At 37.1% G+C, this 26991-nt stretch overlaps 2 protein-coding genes across 4 annotated transcripts in view; one reads left to right on the top strand and one right to left on the bottom strand.

The window, feature by feature from the left end:
* LOC150076915 (uncharacterized protein C19orf47 homolog) overlaps positions 1-7292 on the top strand; it is a 114922-nt gene extending 107630 nt beyond the window's left edge. For all 3 annotated transcript variants that reach the window (XM_090385975.1, XM_090385974.1, XM_090385973.1), the window contains 2 exons: positions 2984-3190; positions 7007-7292. In XM_090385975.1, the coding sequence (XP_090242101.1) occupies positions 2984-3190; positions 7007-7239 (440 nt within the window). In that variant the 3' untranslated portion in view covers positions 7240-7292. The remainder of the gene's footprint in view (positions 1-2983; positions 3191-7006) is intronic.
* Positions 7293-17592: 10300 nt separating this feature from the next.
* mtTFB2 (mitochondrial transcription factor B2) lies at positions 17593-25972 on the bottom strand. The gene is made up of 2 exons (XM_090385976.1): positions 25865-25972; positions 17593-17851 (listed from the first exon to the last, which is right to left on the bottom strand). The coding sequence occupies exons 1-2, from the start codon at positions 25900-25902 to the stop codon at positions 17647-17649; spliced, it is 243 nt and encodes an 80-aa protein (XP_090242102.1). The 5' UTR covers positions 25903-25972; the 3' UTR covers positions 17593-17646.
* Positions 25973-26991: the final 1019 nt, after the last annotated feature.

Genomic DNA, 26991 nt, shown 5'->3' with positions numbered 1-26991 from the left:
TGAGATGTCAAGAGCAACTGCTTGTGTTTCACCAAACTTTTCCATTGAATTTGTCCATAAATGGGTAACATAGCCAGAATATCACCAGTGGGTCGACACTGACAGAATCCAGACTGGTGATCATTGATCAGATGGAAGGTTTCTAGGTAGTATAAGAGTTGGCGGTTAATTGGTTTCTCCATTACTTTAGAAAGAGTAGAAGTAATTGGAATGGGACGATAATTGGATGGGAGGGATTTGTCACCCTTTTTAGGAACTGGCCGGATATGAGCAAATTTCCAAGCAGAAGGAAAACACCTTTGGAATAAGAAAGTGATAAAAGGTGGCAAAGAACAGAAGTAAGTTCAGGAGCACAGATTTTGAGAACAAGTGGAGAAATACCATCAGGACCTGGAGTTTTTTAGCATCAAGATTCGTCAATATCCTTCTGACATTCTTTTGACGGAAGACCACAGGAGGCATCGAATGGAGCGTGTTGGGAATGGTGGGAGGTATTTTACCAAGATCATTAATACACGAGTTGGAAGAAAAATGGGATGCTAGCAGGTCAGCTTTATCCTTGGCTGAAGTGACAATAGAACCATTTGGTTTTGACAGATGGTGGGAGCACAGATGGGCAACAGTTGCGGCCAATAGCTTTGGCAAGAGACCAGAATGCTTGGATACCATTAGGGCAAGAAGCAAGTTTTCTACTATTAGCCTGTTCAAACTCTAGTTTGGACTGATTAATAACTGCTTTACAATTGTTGCGAGCTTTGGTGTAGGCAGAAAATAAAACTGAAGAATTGGAAACAGGCCAACTACGATATGCAACATTCTTCTCTTTAACAGCCTTAGCACATTTATTGGAAAACCAGGGTTTAGATAAAGGACAAGATTTTAAAGTGGAGTGTGGAATAAAGGATTCCATTCCTACAAGAATAATTTCACTGGCACGATCTGAGCAAACGTTGACATCAGAAGTTTTGAAACAGTAATCCGACCAAGGAAAAGAAGGAAAAAAATCTCGCAGGTCATCCCATTTTGCATTCTTTTAATGCCAAACAACACAAGGTTGGGAATAGCCATGAGATAAAGGCTCCATTGGAGAAGAGACAGTCACCAAGTTGCGATCTGAGGTGCCTAAAGGACCACTCGCTTCAACTGTGTACTTAGAAGGGTTGTTTGTGAGAAAAAGATCAAGCATATTGGCTGTATGGTTAGGATTGTCCGGTATTCTTGTAGGTAAATGAACAATCTGTGCAAGGTCATTAGTAATTGCAAAAGCCTCAGTATGTCGACCAGCTGGGTTGGTGTAATTAGAAAATGGAAGCCAGCTTTAGTTGTGAACATTAAAATCCCCAAGGAAAATTGCCTCACTGTTAGGAAAGTTGGACTGGAGAAAGTCAAGTTGCAAAGAGAGGAAGTCAAAGAGCTCCAAGTGATTAGTGGGGTTGGGAGAACAGTAGAGACAACAGATAAATTTGACACAATGAGGTAGAGAGATTTTAAGCCAGAGGAGATTCCAAATTACCAAGTCTCTGACAGGGAATCAGAACAGACATATGCACAAGTACCACCTTTGAGGCGAAAGGAATCATACAGCGAATAATTTGGGCAACTGAGATGAGCAGTAGTTGAATCTACTGATAACTGAGATTCTGTCAGAAAAAGTACATGGGGTTTGGCAGACTGCAAGTGGAAATGGACATCGTTGAGATTACAATTGAGACCACGTATATTTGTGAAATGAACTAGGAAGTGTTTGGGAGGTTTAGATCTTTTTGCAGATAAGCTTACTCTATTAGTTTAACAATTCGTGGTGTATTCAATAGTAAGAAACGGTTGGGGGGGACATGCTGTAAGAAGTAATGAAATTTTTGAATATGGCGTACATGTGGTAAGAATATTCCCAGATCCTTGACATAACGTGGCCTCGACAACGCCCTCTGCATACACACTACTCGGACTCCCTCCAGTCACTATCTGGCAGAGTAGAGGTAGCAAGATTATATACTAGCTGATCCGGAAGCCTCCTAAAGAGTTACCAATAGGTTCGGTCTGGTGTACTAACTAGCAGCCGGCCTGCGAACACCGTTTTAGAGCTGTGCCCTCGAAATGTAAGGAAGATTGGATCTCGCCATGATGTTCATCATAACCTCAAAAGTCATCAGTCATACTGCATGATTGTTGATATCATGAGCATGTGCGAGAGAGAGAGAGAGAGAGAGAGAAATAACATGTAGTGAGCTGTTGTGGACAAAGTAAAAGCCACTGTTGCTAATGCGGAAGAAAAATTTCAAAATTTCTTGTGGACAAAGGGGAAGTGTGGCATGACATTGTGAAATTAGGCTCCATAACAGTAGAGACTTGTATCAAAATATGATATTGTGTTATCCAGGCCTGTGAGATAATGTGGCATACCTTCCACTGGTTGTGGTATAACAAAATGTGTAAATCAGTTCCTTTCTTCCCCTCCAAGACAACCTCTCATCATTGACAGTTGCTGAAGTTATTGATATGGCATTGGAAACTTCCTTTTGTACCATGGTGATGCACCACTCCACATGTGTAGAAATAGCTTGCATTACATTTGGGGCATGCAGTTGTGAGATGCTCTGCAGGAAGCTTAGCAGGTCATATCACTGCTGGCATCAGTATCATGCCATATTCAAGCCATTATCTGTGCTTAAGAAGGTCCATTACATTATTAGTGAATGATCCTATTTCATTGGCCATTGAGCACATATCTGAATGGGGCTCTTATCTTGTGAGTAGGGGCTTGGCACACCCAGGGTCCTGAGCTTGATATCATCATTCTTCTCTTCCTTGGTGATTCCCTTCTACTTTTGTGTCTCTCTCTCACAGGGTAACTCAAATTTTTTTGAATAGTGCAGCATAAGCCTCAGGCTTCCTTGCACCATATGGCTAATAATAATAGTAATAGTAGTAATAATAATAATAAGTTGATACTAACCTCACTTAATTATGTATTTTTTTTCAGTTATAATGTCAAACCAGAAATCATCCCCATCATTAAAAAAAGTGAGCATAATAAGGAGAATAGGACCTAAAGCTTCTTCCCCTGCTGTATCAACTACTACAAAGTCTATTCAACCCACTACAATTATCCTCAGAAAATCTCTTGCGGAAGCTACTTCACAAAAGAAGAATCAGGCAATAATAACTACTGCTGGAATTTTAAGTCCAGGTAAGCTTGGGCCTTGATTTTATTATTGCTTCATTTTGATTAACCAACTTCTTGGTCCCCTTTATGTGGGTGTTCCTTGCAGTAATATAGCAGTCTTGTGCTTAGCATCCTTAATAATCCTGTTTAAAATGGAGCACTAAGTGAATCTGTACTACTAGTGAATACAGATTCACAGTGAGAACTTCCATACCCATACACAATAATGCAAATTAAAGATACATAGTCCCTACACAGCAGTAATACTAAAACATTATATTCATAATATTTTAAGCACTGCGAAAGCAAACATAAAAGTAGGAGTGTGTTATACGCCTAATAACTTGAATGAGTACAATGAACAGTTGTACAGAGAAATAGAGTGGGCTAGTAAATCAGAATGTCTTATAATGGGGGATTTTAACTTCCCAGATATTGACTGGAACTTGTGGGTTGGTCACTCACACATCACACACTAGTCAGACTTTTGTCAATTTATTGGATGATTGTTTTCTGCAGCAGCATGTTCGAGAGGCAACCAGAGAGAGTAATACTCTTGATCTGGTTATCACCAGTGATCATTCTTGTATTAAGAATTTGCAGATAAAGGAACCACTAGGTGGCAGTGATCACAGTGTGCTGATGTGGGATTAACTTAAAGATTTAATTACCATCAGGGGTAAAGGAAAGGGTTTTTGCTTCCATAAAGGTGAGTATAGTGGTCTCAGAAAGTTTTTAAATTCTGTACGGTGGGGGGGGGCCTCCGTAGCCAGGTGGGAAGGAGCAACAGTGCATAGCACACGCTTCTTGATTAGACTGGGGTTCGAGCCCGTCACCACCAAATACGGAGGATGCGGAAAGGTCAGGGAATGACCACCGCACATCCCCGGAGCAATATGGCCTTAGTTGCTAATGCTCCCAAAAACCAAATAACAACAACAACTGTACAGTGGGATCAACTGACGATGTTACCAACAGTAAATTCTAAGTGGAAATTAAAGTTTCATACCTATGAAGAAATATTGTTCAAGGTTTAGGCCAAAATGGTTATCTAATGAACTAATGAGACTCGTAACAGAGAAGAAAAATGCATTTGATGCATATAAATTATCAGGCGACACAGAAGCCTATGGCAGATATAAGCTAGTCTGTAATCAGGTCACAAAGGAGGTTAGGCAGGCAAAGGCAGATTACGAGAAATCCTTGGCAAAAGATGCTAAGAAAAACAGCAAGGATTTCTTTACTTATATAAACTCTAAAAGGAAGGGGATGAATCTGATTGGTCCACTTGACATCGATGGTTCAACTGTTGATGATCCTGCTCAGATAGCAAACAAACTGAATGAGTATTTTGCATCTACATTCACACATGAGGAATTATTAAGGTTTGAAAATGGCAGAAGGTTATCAAATTGTAGCAGAGTAACTAATAATTTTGTAATAACTGATAACTGAGAGCAAAGTGGAGGAGAAATTGTTGAAGTTAAATATAAGAAAAGCACCTGGGGTGGATGGGATCTATCCAGTTATATTAAAGGAGGCGGCAAAGCAACTAAGCAAACCCTTAGCCATAATTATGACAGCATTCTTGGACTCAGGGCAGGTTCCCATAGATTGGAGATGTGCAAATGTATCCCCAATTCACAAAGGGGGGGGCTTCTAAGGGTGACGAGTAATTACAGACCAGTTAGTTTAACTTCTGTTCTGGATAAAATAATGGAGTCACTGGTTAAAGATGCATTGCAGGATCATCTAGACAAGACTGCAGCAATAATTCACACACAGCATGGGTTTGTTAAGGGAAAGTCTTGTCTGACAAATTTGATAGGATATTATGATGTGGTTACAAAGGAACTGGATGCAAAAAATAATTTTGATATCATATATTTGGATTTCAGGAAAGCTTTTGACACTTGCGCATGGAAGCCTATTGTACAAATTGGAGCAGAATGGTATTAAGGGTAAGTTGCTACAATGGATAAAAGGATGGTTAAGTGGGAGAAAACAGAGGGTAGTAATCAATGGGTGCTGCTCTTCGTGGACTAATGTTATTAATGGAGTCCACACAGAGTTCGGTGTTGGGTCCACTGTTGTTTTGTGTATTTATCAATGATATTGATGAAGGTATATCAGGCTTAATGTCGAAGTTTGCAGATGATACAAATGTCGAAGTTTGCAGATGATGCAGGGTTGTTAATGACAGTAATGGCAGTGTGCTACTGCAACAGGATCTAGATAATTTGGGCAGATGGGCTAAGAAGTGGCAACTGAAGTTTAACCTTGACAAATGCAAAGTACTGCATATGGGTAGAAGTAGAGAAACGTACCAACTGTGTGGTACTACACTTAAGGTGGTGAAAATGAAAAAGACATGGGAGTAATTGTGCAGACAGGCTGCCAGGGCAGGTCATGGGGTTTTGTCAATGATATATTAGAATTTTGCTAGCAGGGAAAAGGAGGTGATTGTCCCTCTCTATAAGGCAATGGTCAGGCCACGCCTTGAGTACTGCGTACAGGTCTGGAGGCCTCATTTTAGGAAGGGTGTAAATTTGCTTGAGCGTGTACAGAGAAGGGCAACAAGATTGGTGAGGGGAATGAAGGGATCCTCTTACCAAGACAGGCTTAAGTTCTGCAAATTGCAGTGGCTGGAGACTAAGCACCTGCACGGTGATCTGATTGAGGTGTATAAGGCCTTGAATGGGTTGAGCACGCTGAATTCTGATGGGATCCTTCCAGTTGTTCAGATTACAAACCTAAGGGAGTATAAATTCAAATGAAGAAAGGACAGATGTAGAATAGATGTGCGGAAATTTGCCTTTAGCCAGCAGGTGGTTAATTGCTGGAACAAACTTCCATCTGTCGTTGTGGAAGTTGGTAGGTTGAATAAATTTAAGGAGGAACTGGACAGGCATTTGGAGGGAATGGTGTGATTTTTTTTTTTTTTTTTTTTTTTTTGGCTGATGCTGCATAAGCTCATACACTTGCTTTCTTGCATCACATGCCACTACTACTACTATAACAGTAATGGTTATTTTTCATTAAAAAAAATAATGCTTTTGTAACAATATGTTAACATCATTAAGTTATGCTAAACTTTCTGCTTGGAAAATTTTTTATCAAGAAAATACATATTGCAGAACACTGTAATGATATTGGTTTCCAAAAAAAGTCCCCATTAGATTAGTTTTAAAATTTTAATCATTATTGTTAGCACGAGGATCTGGTAGACTCCCAAGATCATACCTGTCGTTGGCTATACTATCAGCATATTCTTTAAAGTTTTTTAGGTAGTCAACAACACAAAGAAATATGTTATAAAAAAACAAATGTAGCATGTTTTTTGACTGTACCATCGATGACCAGTGGCATTTTTAGGGCCCTAAGAAAAATATTATAACATCTGCTGATGACTTCCTTACCAGTTTGTCACAACTGTTAATGAATAGATAACTGCTGATACAGTAGTGGACATGCTTCCCACATGTTCTCTACCACATCAAGTGCAGAGTTTTTGTCCATAGGTGCAGGCAGCAAGCAAGCAAGAAGCTACCCCTTTATTGCAACAAAACTACCATTATTGAGAAGTACATCTACTTACTGCTCTAATTCCTCTCTCTCTCTCTCTCTCTCTCTCTCTCTCATCCTCTCAGTTTAACTTAGTTATCCTTTAGTATGGATTGAAAATGGGAGTGTGGTTGTTAATGTTACGGTTAGCAAGAAATTCACACTTGGTAAAAAAAAAAAAAAAAATTTTATAATTTGATTAATCTTAAGTTGATCAGATCATGTATAATTTCATTCAAACATGCACTCTTACATTGTGCTTTAATTTGTTTCCAGAATCAGGAAAGCCATTGAGAGAAAGTGTAAAAACAAGGCTTGGCCACAAAATTATTACAGCTCCTGCCACAAGTTCTACCACTTATAAAAAGGGAGCAGGGACTTCCTTACTAAGGCTAACAGCTAGTAATATTGTAGCTAAAGCAAAGGCTGCTGCAAGAATTGCAGGACGGAGTACAATAGTTAAAAACACAGTTTTTGACAGATTAGGTCCTGCAAAGGTTAGGAATTAATGTAAAATTGTATTACACAAACATACAAATATATTTATTGACTTGTATCTAAATTTTTGAATCACACAAATTTAGAAGTATTAGTAATCTTAGTTCTGTTTCCCTTATACAGTCTATTGCCGATAAGAATTGTATAAAATTTTGTGTAATTGGTTTCAAATAAAAATATTTTATAACAATGGATGTGGAAACTAAGTTTTTTATTATTATAAACACATGTACTCTGATGAAGGGTAAGGCAAAAGGTAAACGGTGCGAAGGCGGCCATCAAGCAAGGTTCTATAATACAACGTGGAATTTTGTTATTGTTTTTCCAGTTATGTGAGTAGCCCGAGCAGAGCCAGTAACAATGTGTTTGTTCTACTTTTCAACTTGTAGTGTTGCTAGAATGGAGAGTTAACTGCTACTGATGCTACAGAGTTTTTGGTTATCAATGATTATAATAGGTATAAATTATTTTTGAAAGATTGATTATCACTTTTGTGAATAATAAACATGAAAACACAGACAGCAATATTTGTTTCGGATAGAGCTAACAACATGCATAATATTCAGTTTTGTGTGCTTTGAAGTGCACTAAATTTGAGATAAATTTTGAAAATAAGAGTGTATAACAGTATGTAATAAGCAGAAATATATGCACATGTGAGCACTTTAAATTTTGTGTTTAATGGTTTTTAAACTGGAAAATGGAAGAGGCAAATTGCTTTATTTTTGTTTTATGACAGTAATGGGGTTTTTCTTTGTTTCTGCAGAGTAATAATTTTTTTTAAAATAAAAATAAAAAAGTATTTTTTAAATATTTAATTTTTTCTGAAAAATAAAAAAATACATACAATAAATATATTGCAATCCATTAAGAAAAGTTGAAATATCAGTATACCCCAAGCTGAAAACAAAAAACCTAAAAGTTTTTCCAGAAATTAAAAAGGTTGTCCCTGTCAGGGAAAATGCCACCACAGTTTAACAATTAGGGGTGCACCACTGCAGGGCTAAAACATTGTAGAATGAAGGATTTTTGGGACCATATCAGCTATAGGATGTTGCCCATATCAACAAGGTTCCATTGTGCTTGTCAGGGAACCTAGCACAAAACATAATAAATATATTTGTTATACTGATATCAGTGTAGGAAGAGGATAAATATAAGTCATAGCTCTTCAAATAGGCCTCTGAGGTTGGGTATATTCATACTGTGGATTTTAGTGTTTTGCACCAACCTTGCGTAGAAATAAAAACAAAGGAAACTGGACTTTTAATAACTGTGTTTATAATAAATTATAATAACCTGTATTTACAATTAATTTAACTTTACGATAAACTATACATATAAAGTATTAAAATCTGCTACATTATGAACAATAAAATGCATTAAAATATACTAAGTTAAAAGCGATAAAAAACCATAGCTTTCAAAGGCTCCAGCCTTCTTCTTCAGCGGTATTTTCTTATTCTGCAGTACATCTTTAAATATCAGCAGGTTTATGGTACTCATCACGTGTTTCATTCTCACGTGTTTCATTCTCACGTGTTCCGTTCTCTTGCGTTGTGGAACCGGAAGTGGCTCGAGCGGGAGTCATACGGAACCGTTCATCCCTTCTGAGGATAGTGGCCTCAAAGAGGGGATGAATCCGCGTACCTCTATCTCTATTAATGTTGATTGTAGAACAGATCCGCAAACTCTCGAGCCACTTACGGTCCCAGAACTTATGCGCCCGATCGGTGATGATAGGTGACTGATCATATAGCTAGAATATTAAGAAAGTACCAGACACATTGTGTGCAGCTTCCGGGGCGGAGGCTGCACACAATCGTGTCTCGGGTTAAGGACCCCATTCAAAAAGAGAACACAAGCGGGGTCGTGTATAGCATTAGATGCCCGGATTGTGGGGAATGTTATGTAGGGGAAACAAAACGCCGTCTCAAAGATCGTCTGGGGGAACACACTAAGGCAATAAGAAATGCGGAGTATGGCAAGTCCGCCGTGGCCGAGCATTTTTGGGAGAAGCAGCACCAGATCTCCCCGGACGATGCTATCCGGGGAGATCTGGTGCTGCTTAAAAGCGATATTTTAACTTAGTATATTTTAATGCATTTTATTGTTCATAATGTAGCAGATTTTAATATTTTATATGTATAGTTTATCGTAAAGTTAAATTAATTGTAAATACAGGTTATTATAATTTATTATAAACACAGTTATTAAAAGTCCAGTTTCCTTTGTTTTTATTTCTACGCAAGGTTGGTGCAAAACACTAAAATCCACAGTATAAGTCATAGCTGTCAAACACTCCAGATTTACAGCAGAGAATCTGTTTTTTTTTTTTTTTTTTTTTTAATTCAATTTGAGCATTCAACTTCCCTTTGTCGTAATATAGTCAATAACAGTTTCTCCAACCTTTTCTTTTCCCAAAAAAATAAAAATAAATGAAACTAGGTTAAAATTGGATTTTTTTATTTTTCTTTTCATCACTGAATGTGCTGTGGTAGCTGCAAAATATGTGATAATAGCATTGTTCTACATTATTTCATAGTATTTGTGCAGTGTGTGACTAATTAAAGTTGTCTTTCAGTAAGATGCCAAAGAAATATGATGTAAAATCTGAAAAATGGCAACGTGTTTGCCTTATGTACATGTAATTTTTCAGTTTCAAGTGGTGAGAAATATGATGTAATTCAGACATTTGCAAACAAATAAGCACAATGAGAACGTGTAGTGCATAGTAAGAAATGCAAAAATGGTAATGATGTCTTGTTTGCTTTTTTCTTATTTTTTTTCATAAAACAATCTGAGTTGTGCTGATCTTGCAGGTGCATTGTTCAGAAATATGTTTCCTTATAGCAAAAAATATGATTGTCGAAGGGGGGGAGGGAACAGGCATTGTTACTGAAATGCACATACAGGGAAAGAAGAGGTAGTGATGACTCTGAAAAGTGGGCACTTTCAGTTGCAACAGATAACAGTAATCAAAGTGATTCCAGCTATATCCAATTGTTGTGACCTTTTGTAATGAAACAAAAACCTTGAATCAAAAGCAGCTGCTCTTAGTGCCATCATTGGAAGGTGACTCTACAGGGAACAACCAGATATATGGGATTCCTTCAAAAAAATTGTAGCAGATATTAAGAGGAAATTGAGCACTCAGTGTTAACAAGTGTTACCTTAGTGCTAACACTTGTTGTTAGCTGGCTTCTGTTTTCTAGTCACACAGACCCAGCTGGTCGACATGCTGAGGCTTTTGCAATTACTAATGACTTCGCACAGATTGTTCATTTACCTACCAGAATACCGGACAATCCTAACCTAGTCAACATGTTTGATCTTTTCCTCACAAACAGCCCTTCTAAGTACATGGTCGAAGTCAGTGGTCGTTTAGGCACCTCAGAACAAAAATTAGTGATTGTCTCTTCTCCAATAGAGCCTTTATCTCGTGGCTGTTTCCAACCTCGTGCTGTTTGGCATTACAAGTATGTAAAATGGGATGACCTGCGCGATTTATTTTCTTCTTTTCCAGATTACTGTTTCAAACCTTCTGATGTCAACATTTGCTCAGATCGTGTCAGTTAAATTATTCTTGTAGGAGTAGAATCTCTTATTCCACACTCCACTTTAAAATCTTTTCCTTTATCTAAACCTTGGTTTTCCAGTAAATATTCTAAGGCTGTTCAAGAGAAGAATGTTGTATACAGTAAACCCTCGCTATTCGCGGGGGTTACGTTCCTGAGAAATGTCGCGAATACCGAAAACGCGAATACTGAGTTATGGCTCCCATAGTAATAAAGGGGTTCCGTTCCAAAGTATGAAATATATAAGAAAAACTAGTCTAAAATTTTGTCTATGTATATATTATATGTACCTTCATAATATGACTGTACATGACAGTACATGCATCGAAATGAAAATAAGAAACAATTTAATATTAAATGTAATATTTATTAGAAATTTCAAACAAATCTTTCAAATCAGCGCCTTTGCTAGCAAAAAAAAAAACATCCCGCCAGTGCTATCACCAGTTTCGCTAAAGTGTTGATAAAGAAGTTTTGCCTTTTCACGAATGATGAGTGAACTTAACAGAATTTTATTTTGAATTCGGTCTTTTATCCACAGATTTAAAGCTTTTCCATTTTTTTTAATTTAACATCACGAGTTACAGAGCAAATTTTTGAAGCAATTAGCGCGGTTTCACGGACACTACGGCAGATTTTTTCTTCCGATTTCTTGATTGATCGTACTGTTGACTCATTGATTTTATAATGTTTTGCCACTGAGGAGACACTTTCACCATTAGAAATTTCGTCTAATAACTCAATTTTATTCGCTAGTGTCATCAGCTTCTTTGATATTTTCACATTTCTCTTTTTATTCGTAGCCATATTTTTGTAGGGGTTAGAAAGAACTTGACCACAATAAAGTCACTTTCTTCCGTTAACGCACTCGAAAAAGTCTGTTTTACACTGCAAAACGGTAGAGTTATCATTTTTGTAAGCATATCAATTTATAAATTGATAAATTTATTCAATTTATAAACATATAAATTAAAATCAAACGATGAAACCTTCCATGACTAATACATACTGAACAAGGATTAGCGAGAAACATCCACGCTCCCGATTTTTTCACCCCTCTCACCCACCCACTGAGCGCTGTTTTGACCAGGAAAGATAATTTTAGCCAAGCCCATGTTTTTTATGGCGGAAAATATTCACGGCGTTTTAAAATTCACATTTTTTTAGGTTTCATTTTATATTAAATCGGCGATCGCGAATACGCGAAACCGCGAATAGTGGGGGTTTACTGTATTTTAATTGGCTTGTTTCCAACTCTTCAGTTTCATTTTCTGCCTACACCAAAGGTTGCAGCAATTGTAAAGCAATTATTAATCAGTTTAAACTAGATTTTGAACAGGCTAAGGGTAGAAAACTAGCTTCTTGCCCTAATGGTAGCCGTGCATTCTGGTCTCTTGCCAAAGCTATTGGCTGCAACTTTTGCCCATCTGTGCTCCCACCATCTGTCAAATAGAACCAGATGGTTCTATTGTCACTTCAGCCACGGATAAAGCTGACCTGCTAGCATCCCAATTTTCTTCCAACACATGTATTAACAATCTTGGTAAAACACCTCCCACCATTCATAGCATTCTCCATTTAAATGCTTCCTGTGGTCTTCTGTCAAAAGGATGTCAGAAGGATTTTGATGAACCTTGATGCTAAGAAAGCTCCAGGTCCTAATGGTATTTCTCCATTTGTTCTCGAAACCTGTACTTTGCCGCCTTTTTTCACTTTCTTATTCCAGAGGTGTTTTCCTTCTGCTTGGAAATTTGCTCATATCCAGCCAGTTCCTAAAAAGGGTGACAAATCCCTTCCATCCAATTATCATCCCATTGCAATTACTTCTACTCTTTCTCTCTTAAACTACCTAGAAACCTCCCGTGTGATTAACTATCGCCAGTATAGATTCTGTCAGTGTCGATTCACTGGTGATATTCTGGCTTATGTTACCCATTTATGGACAAATTCAATGAAAAGTTTGATGAAACACAAGCAGCTGCTCTTGATATCTCAAAGGCTTTCAACCGCATTTGGCATAAAGGCCGCCTAAACAAGCTTCCATCTTATGGTTTGCGAACTGTTTTTTGTAATTGGTTATCCACTTTTCTCTCTGATCGCTAACTGGGGGTGATAGTAGATGGCTCTCTGTCTTCTAACTTCTCCACTAATGCTGGTGTCCCCCAAAGTTCAGTACTTTCCCCCACTCTTTTTCTCTTGTATATTAATGACCTTCTTCCATTGACTGGAAATCCTATCCATAGTTTTGCTGATGATAGCACACTGCATTCCACTTTCCATTTTGAGAAACCTTGTCCTGCTCAATCAGCTTCGACTTCTCGAAAATCTACTACCGATTCCTTAAATGCCGATCTTCAAGTAATTCTCCAGTGGGACAAAGACAACTTAGTTGATTTCAACCCTTCTAAAACTCAGTCTTGTCTTATATCTCTTAAAAAGGATTCTTCTGCTCCTATACTTATCTTTGATGACACTCTGATTTCTAGGCAAAATGATATATCTCTTTTGGGGATTACTCTGACTTCTAATCTCTCTTGGCACAAGCACGTTATAAATATTGCTTCCTCTGCATCTAAAAAACTTGGTTTTCTCTTTCGTTCCAAACAGATGTTCACTCTGTACAAATTGCAAATCTGCCTTACTATGAAATATTGTTCCCACATCTGGGGTAATGCCCTCAAAATCTCTCTCAGGCTTCTAGATTCCATTCAGAAGAGGGCAGTTAGGTTAATTAATGACTCATCTCTAATAGAGTATCTCCACTCGCTATCTCATAGACGTACTGTGTCTGCTGCATGACTTTTCTGATACTTCCATGGGCATTGTTCCTCTGAATTGGCTTCTATAATTTCCACTCTCTCTTTCAAAACAGTCCGAACACGTGGTGCCACCAGCCAACATCCATTTATTGTCCAACTTCAATTTCACAGAACCAACTTTTCATCTTCCTCGTTTCTTCATTCAACTGCTGTTTTCTGGAACAATCTTCCTTCATACGTATTTTCTGAAAATTATTCTACAGAAGTTCAAGTCTAATGTCAATGAATATCTTCTTTCATTTTATTAACCTCCAAGCCACGAATGGTACTAAGTACTATAGGTTCTAATACCTCTCGTGTTTATGGTTTTCATTAAAAAAAAAAAGTAGTCTTTGTCAGCTTAATTTATGGATAAATACTTAATCAAAATTTATGACATAGAAAGAAGTGCTAAAGGCAAAGGTTTAAGTAATTTACTGATACATGCCACTGAAATAAAAAAAGATTTTGAAGCATGTGTGCACAGGTTGGCTGTCTTTGGTTGAATGTGTAACTAGATTGCAAGAACAGTGGCAACCTCTAACAAGTCTATTTAAAGAAGAGGTTAAAACTGGTGAGAAAAGCCATGTGAACACATTCAGAGATACCAAACTGAAAAGTATATGAAGCGATCACTAGCAAGTGTCACTGACTCATATCCAAATCACGATCCCAAAGTTGTTTTGAAAGAACACAAGCCAAGCAAGCTGATAATTTTAGACATGTTATCTTCACTTGTGCAGAAAGTCTGTTCATGTGTTTCTCTCTTTCTAGCTTGAATAAAGTAGTTTAGTTTATTCTTTTAAACATTATGAGCAAATTTATCTTACCAACAGTTTTTAAATCTTCTATTTCGGATATTGATTGCCATGGCAGACTAAATTAGAAGAATAAGTCTGACTTAAAAGACCTGTGTGGCCCTGGGGTCTTGTCGTAATAATCTGTTATAGTTTTAATGACCCACAGATGTTAATACTCCTTTTTTCTAATGTTAGTTGTGCCTATACCTGAATGTGCTTCTCAGGTCTATCCTCCTACAGGTAAAATCCAAACTAAACAATTACAGAAGAATTGCAGAAAAAAATGTCTTGGGGTTGGGGTTGCAGTCCTTCAGAATTAATCATTTGATTTTTTATTATTTTAACAGAACAGTTAATTTTATTAATAACAGTAATTTGGATATATTCTTCAAAAGTAAACATTAAAAAAAAATTCTGCTTTTTTTTTTTACTATTTTCATTAATTTTTTTATTTGGGTGTTTTAAAAAGATCTGCCATGTCATCCCAAATTTCATTAAAATCAGACGAACAGAAATCCAACAATTTATTTATTTCGTATGATGTGATCAATACATGAAGGAACCAGTTTTTTTTTTTCTTGCTTCCTTCGTGTATCGTGGCCGGGATATCCAACCAACTAGTTGGTTCGGCACCATCGTGATATCCAGCCCAAGGCGGGAATCGAACCCGCGACCTTTAGGTTGCCAGGCAGGCACTTTACCTACCCGGCTAGCCCAGTCGGCAATCCAGCAATCATTGTTTCTTTCTTTTTGTCTGCATGTAATAACACTACTCTAACAATAAAATTGGACCAGTAAAATCTGCCAATTATTTCTTTGTTTATCTGCATATAATATGCATTTTCACGAAATTTTATGTCTCACTCTTTTTGAATTATTTGTTGAACCTTTCCAAGCGTCATTAAGATTGGACCAATAGAAATCCAGCAATTGTTTATTTTTTTCATACATATCACATATGAGGGGGTATCAAAAAGTTTGTATAATGACTTAGATAAAACATCAGTAGGAAGATGCCATTTACTTTATTGTCCATGCTCTGCTTAGGTTTAGCATTTTCTGCTTTTTATTACACTAGACTACCTCCCCATTTTTCTATCTTCTTAATTCCACTTTCTTGTTATTCTGTTATACTGAACATCTTTCCATAATGCCTTTAATTTTTAATATAAGTCGTCTACATATTCGATAGCCAACGTGAAATTTAATTTCTGTAGGTGATCTACACCAGAGATGGAGCCCAGATTCTGAGGAAGGACACTATGGTTGACAAAGTAGATTATTGAGCAGTGGTGAAGTTCCTGCATTTGCAGGTCAAGAAAGCTCAGGAAATTGATGAAGAAATGAAAGCTGTGTATGGCAGAATTGTCCATCCTATGACACTGTAAAAAATTGGAAACAGGAGTTCCAGTGCAGTTGTACAAGTGCCTTTGATGAGCCAAGAGAAGGAAGGCCATCCACAGACAGTGAGATGGTTGCAAAGGTTGAGCAGCTGGTGCTGAGTGACAGACGTGTGATAATTCATTTCATTGCAAATGCAGTGCGAATTATGGGTCTGCCCACAGCATTTTACATGGCCATCTGCACATGTGTAAGGTCTCTGCACAATGGGTTCCAAGATTGCTGATGCCTTTGCAGAAGCAATGTTGAATGCAGTGTTCTTGCCACCTGCTGGCTGGATTTGTGTAACGTGGATGTTGATTACTTTTTTGATCGGTTGGTGGCAAATGACGAATGCTGGGTGTACCAGTACGATCCGGAGACAAAAGACATGTCAAAGCAGTGGCTTTGATTAGTCTCGGGAAGTCATCAATGAAGTGGAATTGTGGTTTCAGGCAAAAAGTGCAGACTTCTATGATCAAGGCATTAAACAACTGATCCATAGATGGAAGAAATGTGTTACTATACATGGAGGGTACATAGAAAAGGATTAAAGTTCCTGTGAAGTTTCACCTTTCTAGGGCTATTATTTCTCGGTAAGGGTACGAACTTTGTGAATACCCCCTTGTAGGCTATCTATATACTATATATTTTAGCTGAAGCACCGATATATATATATTTTTTTTTACCCCATGCACTAGTTGGAGGAATGATTGGGAAATGTGGTGGATGAACAGAAACAAAATGTTCTTAACAGTCTTGGTTCATGCATGAAAATCATTGGATTTTTTTTTTTTGCTATTTGCTGAAATGCCTGAAATGCAACACAATGTTTACGTTAACTAACTTGTTTAATTTTAATTACAGATCCATTGTTTTCATTTGATTTCTTATTTTTCACTCATTTGAATTCCTTTTAGTGAGTTATTTTGAAGTTTTCTTTTGTGCTTTTGAATATATTCAAGAGAGATTAAATCAACATAACCCACTAAAAGGAATATTCTTGAATATACTGTTCATACTATTTTTGATAGATGTTCTAAAAAGTTTCTCGTGTGATATCATTATTAGCAATAATATACTACTTTAATGTATTATCAAAACATTATTTTAAAGTAATTTTTGATAGTGTATTTTAATTAGTTTTTTTATGAATTTATCGATTAAATGTAACTTTGTATCATTTAAAATACATAATTGATTGTTTAAATGAAATTTGCCATCACTATGTAAGGTAGTTGCTATTTAGTGATCAATAAAAATTTTAAAAATGGAATCTGCACTGAGGAAGGATTCAGTGTAAAATCTAAATTTGTCATACAGCATTATAGTAATTTTGCACCACACCATTCAGTTTCTCAGCTTTTTCACATCATCCTAATATACCTTACTCTTTTTTTTTTTTTAACTATATCTTGTTAACCTCTTGACACCCCTAATTTTGGAAAATTTAACTTAAGAGTATGATGTTTAAGACATTTTCTTTTAAAACAGGCACCAAGTACCCCATGGCTCTCTGTCATGGGGCACTTGGTGCCTGTACATTTAAAGCCTTCATCCTTATGCCACCAATTAAGAACTGCTACTTTTTGGTATAGTGTTGTCTACTTATCCTCTGTAATAAATCCATGTTAAGGAATCATAGTAAAGGTCAGTCAGTAGACCTATCTAGATCATGCAATCATTGCTTTAGTTTGTTAGGTAAAACATAATGTATGATCCAGTTTCACCAAATAAAAACAGTTATTACAGACTCACAGAAATAACAAATGAAGAACCTAACATTTAATAAAGAATTTCAATTATACTACCAGTTTGTTATATTTATTAATGTATCAATACAAAATATACATTTATGTTTTCTATATTTTATGCTCTACATCATCCATATCATATGCACCCTTAAATTCATTTGCAACAAAACTGAGTACAGAATCGTGATACTCTGGTAGTGAAGATAAAAAATTAAAAAGGTCCAGGAGTTCATTTGGACTTAGCTCACCAAACTTTGTGAACACTGATAAACCATCCTTTATGAGTTTAATACCACAATCTGGAATCCATTTCCTGAAAGAAAGCATTAAGAAATGACATTGTTAGAGCAGTACAGTGTATACATGTTTTGTGTAATGGTTATATTCATCCATACAGGTTTAGAACTGATGGTGCTTTCATGAAACAGGTCCATAGTTTCCTCACTCTTACCACTCAAATAAATAGCACCCTAATGAACAGAAGTATACTACTATTTACAATGTTTGACAAGTTCCAGGACTGAGTCCATAGTCCATTATATGCATGTAGAAGCACACAGGACCATGATGCAAGGCAATGCAATGTATTGTAGTCAGTATGTCATACATTGTAATCATTTGCACATAGTTCAGTTAGAATTACTGTGTTAAGTGATGAAACAAGTACAAGCGTTAAATTTTGTTTAAAGTGAAGGAAAAGTGAAATGAAACATACAAATTGGAAAAACAGAGTATAATATTTTTCACTGGTTTGCAATATTTCAGGATGGCTGTGAGGATCTGAAAGACATGATTAGTCATTTTAAATATCGATATGGGCTTGCTAGCCAAAAATTAAATAGTCAATATGGTCAAGAAGGGGTCATTCAGCTGAGGTTGCAACCAGAAAGGTGATTGATCCAGTTAGAGAACCTTGTAGGATAAATATGTTCTTGGGACTTGTAGATTTTGCAGGAGTTTGTGGTAGGACAGCATCTAATTTAAACCAAGTCTTTAGGGATTATTTCAAAGAAAACAGCTTTGAAAAGGATGAAATATTCAGAAGTAAGATTTAGTGTTACCAAAGGATGCCCACAAAGATCCATTTTTGGATGTAATGTATGGAATAAATTATTGGAAGTTTTATCAATGTGCAATGATCTGAGAAAATTGGATATGTGGATTATTTACTGTTACTAGTGAAGGTAGTTAAGAGAAGAGAGGTAATGTGGATTTTTAATTCTTGGTGCAATACTCATAAGCTGGCAATATCTGTTAAAAGACATTTATGATGGTTAAAGGGAAAGCTAAGTAAGCAATGATAACCCATTGTAAAGAGTTGGGAGCATCACTGAAGTGTTGCACAGGTCAATGCTGAAAAAAGCTGTGAGTTAGGGTTAAATTTGAAAGTGTCTGCAATTCTGTCTAGACACTATAGGAGGGAGTATATGACGAGAGCCTTGTCAATCAGTTCGGCCCTGGAGAGATTGTGCAAGGCTCACGGGATAGAATATTTTTCAGCATGGTGTGTGTTTCTAACAGAAGACTGCTTCTACAAGGATGGGATACACTTAAAGAGAAAGGGTGCAAGGATATTTGCTGATGCTATCAAGGCAGTGTTAGGTGGGTCGGAAAACTGCTAGATTGGGAGGGTTCACAGACTAAAAGATTAATAGTAGTCGCAGGCAGAGGCGAAAGTGATTCTTGCACTGCTTTTATTGTAATGAGCAGCAGCCAAAGGAGCAAGTTGCTGGGGATTTCAAGAGCTGCTGGGAGTCATCATGGAACAAGTAAATACATGGGCTGTGTTAGGGTAACAAAGAGTAAGAACAGCTGCATGTATACTTGCATGTACATCAATGCTAGAAGTGCTGACCAAGGAATCAAAGGCAGATATTGTTGGGACATCAGAGACATAGTGTCACACAGATATAAGGAATGCAGAATTGGAATTTGAGGAGTATGATGTGTACATAAAGGATAGATGGGGAGGAGGGGTTATGCTGTTAGATAAGAAACACAAAATCTAAGGAAGTGCATCCAGTTGACATGGGTGAAGAGTGCAATGTTGAGTCTGTTTGCTGTGACATAAACACTAGGAAACATAAAACGAGAGTATGAGTGTTTTATAGGCCTAATGACTGATGAGTACAACGAACAGTTGTGCAGAGAAACAGAGTGGGCTAGTAAATCAGAATGTCTTGTAATGGGAGATTTTAACTTTCCAAATATTGACTGGAACTTGTGGGTTGGTCACTTGCACGCTAGCAAGACTTTTGTGGATTTATTGGAGGACTGTTTTCTACAGAAACATGATCGAGGGACAACCAGAGGGAGTAATACTCTTGATCTGATTATCAGCAGTGATTATTCATGCATTAAGAATTTGCAGATAAAGGGACCATGGGGTGACAGTGAATACAGTGTACTGATGTGGGATTTACTTAAAGATGTAACTACCATCAAGGGTAAAGGGAAGGGTTTTTGTTTTCGTAAAGGTGACTACAGTGTTTTTTTTTTTCTTAGTTGTTGGCGCATCGGCTGCTGCGGCCATAATGCACCTCTCAAAGTTTTTGAATTTTACTCTGATCCAAGTCCGAGGCAGCATTCGAACCCACGACTTTTGGGTTGCCAGGCAGGCACTTTACCTACCTGGCTAGCCCGGTCGGCCCTACAGTGGTCTCAGACAATTCTTAAATTCTATACAGTCAACTGATATCAGTTATCAACTGATAAAGTTACCAATGGCAAATTCTAAATGGGAAGTCTACAGGGATTTAATCTTGGAGGCTACTAGGTTTTCATACAAACTAAGAAATACTGATTAAGGTTTAGGCCTAAATGGATGTCAAATGAATTAATGAGGCTCATGGCAGAGAAGAAAAATGCATGTGATGCATAGAAATTATCAGGCAATACAGAAGGCTATGGCAGATATAAGCTAGTCTATTGTAATCAAGTCACAAAGATTACAAGAAATCTTTGGCAAAGGATGCAATGAAAAACAACAAAGACTTCTTTACTCATGTAAACTCTAGAAGGAAGAGGTTGTTATTGTTATTGTTATTTTGGTTTTTAGGAGCATTAGCAACTAAGGCCACATTGCTCCGGGATATGTGGTGGTCATTCCCTGACCTTTCCGCATCCTCCGTATTTGGTGGTGACGGGCTCGAACCCCGGTCTAATCAAGAAGCGTGTGCTACGCACTGCTGCTCCTTCCCACCTGGCTATGGAGGCGCCTATAGAAGGAAGAGGATGAATCAGATTGGTCCACTTAACATAGATGGTTCGACTACTGATCCTGCTTAAGTAGCTGATAAACTGAATGAGTATTTTGCATATACATTCACACATGAGGAGTTATTCAAGGAGGGGAATGCCAGAGGTTTATCAAACTCTAACAGGGAGCTAAGTGATTTTGTGATAACTGAGAGCAAAGTGGAGGAGAAATTGTTGAAGTTGAACATTAAAAAAAGAACCGGGGCAGATGGAATCTATCCAGTTGTAAAGAAGGAGGCAGCAAGGGAAGTAAGCAAACCCTTAGCCATAATTATAGGAGCATCCTTAGAGTCAAGGGAGGTCTCCATGGACTGGAGATGTGCAAATGTATCCCTAATTCTGTTCCGGGGGAAATAAAAGAGTTGCTGGTTAAAGAGGCGAACAGGATCATCTAGACAAGACTGCAGTAATAGTTCAGAAAGTGCATGGGTTTGTTAAAGGGAAGTCTTGTCTGACCAATGTGATTGGATACTACAATGTGGTCACAAAGGAACTGGATGCAAAAAATAATTTTTATATTATATATGTGGATTTCAGGAAAGCTTTTGATACTGTTGCACATGGAAGACTGCTGTACAAATTGGAGTGGTATGGCATTAAGGGCAAGTTGCTGCAATGGATAAAGGGATGGTGAGTGGGAGACAGCAGAGAGTGGTAACAAATGAACACTGCTCTATGTGGACTAATGTTATTAATGGAGTCCCCGAGGGTTTGATGCTAGGCCCATTGTTTTGTGTATTTATCGATTTATTTATTTATTTCGTATGATGTGATCAATACACGAAGGAACCAGTTTTTTTCTTGCTTCCTTCGTGTATTGTGGCGGGGATATCCAACCAACCGGTTGGTTCAGCACCATCGTGATATCCAGCCCGAGGCAGGAATTGAACCCGTGACCTTTGGGTTGCCAGGCACTTTACCTACCTGGCTAGCCCGGTCGGCTGTGTTTATCAATGATATTGATGAAGGTATATCAGGCTTAATGTCCAAGTTTGCAGATGATACAAAGGTTGGCAGGGTTGTTAATGACAGTAAAGACAGTGTGCTACTGCAACAGGATCTAGAAAATTTAGGCAGATGGGCTGAGATGTGGCAACTGAAGTTTAACATTGACAGATGCAATGTACTGCATATGGGTAGCAGTAACCCAAGAGAAACATACCAATTGTGTAGTATTACACAGAGGGAGGTGGAGAATGAAAAAGACCTGGGGGTAATTGTGCAGTCGGATATGAAGTTCTCTGAGCAGTGCAGTTGGGCTGCCAGAGCAGGTCATGGAGTTTTGTCGCCGATATATAGGAATTTTGCTAGCAGAGACAAGGTGTTATCCCTTTATATAAGGCAATGGTCAGGCCTCACCTTGAGTACTGTGTACAGGTATGGAGGCTTCATTTTAGGAAGGATGTAGAGTTGCTAGAACGAGCAGATAGAAGGGGAACAAAGGGGTCCTCTTACCAAGAGATGCTTAAATTCTTCAAGTTGCAGCATCTGGAGACCAGGCACCTGCAAGGTGAACTGATTGAGGTATATAAGGCCTTGAATGGTTTGAGCAGGCTCAATGCTAATGGGATACTTCCTTTTGTTCAGATTAATAACCTGCGGGGGCATAAATTCAAACTGAGGAAAAACAGTTGTAGAATAGATGTGTGGAAATTTGCCTTTAGCCAGCAAGTAGTTGATTGCTGGAATAGTCTTCCATCTGTTGTTGTGAAAGTTGATAGTTTAAATAAATTTAAGGCTGAACTAGACAAACATTTTGAGTGACCAGATGGGGTTTTTTTTTTTTTTTTTGGCTGATGCTGTTATAAGCTTGCTTGCTTTCTTTTATGATATTTTTTTTTTTTTTTTTTTTATGAAAACCCCAAACAAAGATATGCTTCAACTAATGCTAAGTGTTATAACCTTCTACAAATTGATATTTATAAAACATGATACATTTAAGATCAAAAGTCAGAGTTCTTTGCGCAAAGTTTAAAAGAGGTGTGCCCTTTGACTGGGAGATAAAAGGATCCCTGAGAATTTTTTATGAATACTTGTTTATTCATAACCAAGTGATAAGTACATGCATACTTTGAGTGACTGTGTTTTCACTGCCATATGCATTTAAAGTCCATGCTGGCATAAAAACTGAGGGGCAAGTGACCTATGATGACACATCCTAGGACTAGATAGACTGTTTGGCATCAGAGTCAGAGATATTAGTAATTTTCACCTGACAATCATGTCACACCTTCCCCTAAGAATGCTCTCCCACCCTGAAATATCTGCTTTCCAGTTGACTTATTTCTGTAAGAAATACTTAAGGAATCAGTATACAATACTGATTCCTTAAGCATGATATAGTCTCTGCAGAATGCTCTAGAGAATCCCCACCCAGTTTTATGCAGAATCCACATGACGCTCTTATTCTTGGAATCTGGTTTGGATGTTCACTTTTGCTGAATTCTAGGTAATAGTGGAATTAGAGGGAATGAGTTAGCAAATGAGGCAGCCAGACACCGTTAGCTGGAAACCTTTCATATTCAGGTTTCCAGCTAGCTCTTTGGGAGAATTCAGGCAATAAAAAGCCAGTGTTCAGAAAGTATCAAAGGAGGATGAGAGGAAGCATTCTACAGACTGCCTACATAGCAAAAGCAGAAAGCAACGGTCTACTCTGATGACAGAGATACAACCCACAGAAGATACTTCCAGGGATATCCTACCTAGAGAAGAAAGTAATAAGAATTTTAGGAGAAGCATAATAAAAAAATCACAATGTAATTTTTCTTAGTGAAACACAGGTCCCCTCCTCCCCCATTTTTTCAATGCCCAGGCATGGGAAAAAAATAACTAGAAATAGGAACAGGTTGGTTTCAGAAAGTATAAAGCTGCCAGAGAAAAAATATAACAATTTAAATATTCTTCATTTTCTCAAGAATGACCACTGCATATACACAAAAAGCCAATAAAGAAGGGTGGAATGGTCATTCTCAACAAAGAAGCATACTTAGCTAAAATACTACATATCCTACTGCACCTTTAAAAGATGAATTCACCAAAGCACTTGAATGAAAAAACAAGCTCATCTTGAAAAAAAGAAAAAAAGAATATGGCTGAAAAACCAATAAGCATATCAATCCCAATAATTCAGAACCTATTTGTTTTGGGGGCATTGGCATCAAAGCCCATAAACAGGTTCTCCAAGCCCATCTCATGAGTGGCATGCACCACTGGGAGAGGCCATTTAAAAATCAGTGGCAGTTTTACATCATGTCTAGTTCTTTGGTAACATGGCACTTCCTGTTACCCAAAAACTGTTAACACTAGCCAATACTGTCATTGTCTCTAAGACTCATCCAGTATGTGGTACTAGAATGAGTTAGAACACTTACCACATTACTAGAACTTGTTCACTTCAACCAGTTTTAAATTAAAAACCAAGCAAAAACAAACCAGCATATGAAGTATGATCAAAGTGTTTGGGGAATGAACATTTTGGAAATAATACCAGCCATTTGAGTTGACCTTTAAAATAGTCTCACCAAAGCACTTGAATGAAAAAACAAGCTCATCTTGAAAAAAAAAAAACATATACACTGATTCTAATGCTTCTACAACTTCTGGAAGCATTTTTGTTAGGCTTCTTTTCGAATTGCTAATAGTTTCTGTGTCGCATTCCAAATTTCTTCAACTGTTTGCAAATCTGTGACTTTCAAGGAAACTTTTAAGCTTGGAAAAAAAAAAAAATTATTGCAGGGAACTAAATCTGATCAGTATGATAAATGGAGGGGGAAGCTTCAAAAGAAAGTGTGAAGGGGTGTTGTCAAGATGTAGTCACCATTCCCCTGAAGCCTTCTTGTTCACTTCAACCTAAACCGCTTTTCCAGCTGTTTTCTCCAAACAGCTTCATCACTACAGAAATGTTTTGTAGTATTCCTGGTTCACTGATTGACCATTTAGAACAAATCTATAACAAAAAATACAAGCATGATCTTTGCATTTAATCAAGGTTACCTTGCATTTTTGGACCTTGGAGAAGATGGAGCCTTCCAGTGAAAGACTGAGCCTTTGTTTCAATGTCATATCCATACACCTACAATTCATGACCAGTATCACGTGATGTAAGACGAGGTATGGATCAGCAACAGTATGTGTCCATTTATGAAGTACAGATAATCTTGAAATATTTCTAGTACATGCTGCCAATTCTCATCTGCATTTCCAACCAATAGTAGATACAGTTTTAATAGATGGCAATATGATGGTTCATGATGGCAACACAAAAATAGGTTGCTTTGAAAATCAGAGGAGGATTTTGTACCAAAGGGCAAAATTTTGGCCCTTTTCCAAAAATTTGCTAATAGTTCCTGCGTTGCATTCCAAATAATTTCTTCAACTGTTTGCAAATCTGTGACTTTCCCTGGAGAAAACTGCTGGAAAAGTGGTTTAGGTTGAAGTGAACAGGAAGGCTTCAGGGGAATGGTAACTGCATCTTGACAACACCCCTTCACACTTTCTTTTGAAGCTCCCCCCACCTCCATTTATCATACTGATCAGATTTAGTTCCCTGCAATAATTTTTTTATTTTTTATTTTCCAAGCTTAAAATCTGTGACTTTGAAAGTCACAGATTTGCAAACAGTTGAAGAAATTATTTGGAATGCAACACAGTAACTATTAGCAATTTGAAAAGAAGCCTAACAAAAATGCTTACAGAAGTTTGGCCCTTTTCCAAAAAAATTGGAAAATCCCCCCACCCCCCATTTTGGGAAGGCAGAAGTAATGATGTTTTTTTTTTTTTTTTTTTTTTTTTCCTACCAAATTACCGGAATAGATTTGATTTTTGATAATTTTACTCTGATGCTGGACAATCAAATCAAGATAATAATAAATTAATACTTAAAAAGCATTTAAGTACAAAGTTTTCATTTTTATAAAACTTCAAAATTTCATAAACTCACAAAAGCTGCAGGGAGTTGACAAATTTTGTAAGCTCACTCATGAAAAGGTTAAAATGTTCAGTCTACAAATATGGATTAAGATTACAGACAAATAATATCTTTAAATAAAGATGGAAGTTGCTTACTTACTCGACAATTTGAATTACTGAAGAAGTTTTCTTTATCATAGTTTGTGTAATAAAGTAGTAAAGATGAGGAAATTTTTCTAGAGTAACCACATTTTCAAAAAGATCTCCTTTAGGGGAAATTTTTACCAAAAACATTGTTTTATCATCAAAGTATCCCTGAAAATAAGGCAAATCAATTTACTAATTTCACATGGATAATAGCAATTTACAGAGATTACTTCAATAGTATATACAAGTATATTTTATTAGATTATCAAAATGTAAAATGTGTAACTGTTTGCATTAAAAAGAAAACATGATTATATAGATATCTTATTACCATGTTTACCCAAACAATTTTTCTGATTGCATAATTTTTCCACCACCAATTTTAAGAAGAAAATTATGACAATGTGTTGATGAATGCTTTCACCAACACACATTTATAAAACCTTGTGTGTCATTATTACCCACTCTTCTCGAGAAATGACAAAAATCACGTTTGTCACACATTTTGGCAGATTAGTTACCAGGTCCAAACCAAGGTATTTCCACACCCTGAGCAAAAAGATTTTTCAGCGCCCCTTAAAGAATGGCATCCTGGGCAAGGCCCTGCTAGCTTGTACCTTAATCTGGCACTGTTAGTTACAAATAAAGAAAAATGCTTTTAAAGTAATGAACATGAAAGAAGCTTAGGAAAAAGTGCCAAAATATAATGGAAAAATGAGTCAAAATAGCTGTTAGAACAATGATGCCTCCCATTCAATTAGAATTAGAATTACAGAAATCTCTATATATGTGCTGGAGTTGATTTTGCATTAGCAACACTCACCTAATACCTCATGGATTTTAGCAAAGCATTTGACTCAGTCCCTCATGAGAAGTTACTGTATAAGCTGGAACATGTTGGGATTACTGGAAAGATTCTAAGATGGGTGCAGGGCAGAAAGCAAAGATAATGAGGTCAAACATTTTGTGGTATTTTCTTACCACTTCTTCAGTGACAGCTGTCTTTGCAATATCACCATCACAAAAGATCACTTTGGTCACAAACAAATTCTTGTGACCCCAAAAGATCTTTCATGATGGTGATATTGGAAAGGAAACTGTCACTGACAGTTTTCTTAAGAAAATACCATGAACCACTTG

Source organism: Mastigoproctus giganteus, chromosome 12, assembly GCF_048544385.1.
Source record: "Mastigoproctus giganteus isolate SK-2022 chromosome 12, ASM4854438v1, whole genome shotgun sequence".
NCBI lineage: Eukaryota > Metazoa > Arthropoda > Arachnida > Uropygi > Thelyphonidae > Mastigoproctus > Mastigoproctus giganteus.
The sequence above is the reverse complement of the archived record's forward strand: the minus strand, read 5'-3'. Positions and strand labels throughout refer to the sequence as shown.

What these genes read in the sequence shown, in the direction of transcription:
- mtTFB2 (XM_090385976.1), bottom strand. Translation starts at nt 25,902, where the DNA reads ATGATAAAGAAAACTTCTTCAGTAATTCAAATTGTCGA. An exon ending in TCAGTAATTCAAATTGTCGA is followed by an intron (nt 17,852 to 25,864) that starts GTAAGTAAGCAA and finishes GCTTTCTTTCAG; the next exon opens with GAAATGGATTCCAGATTGTG.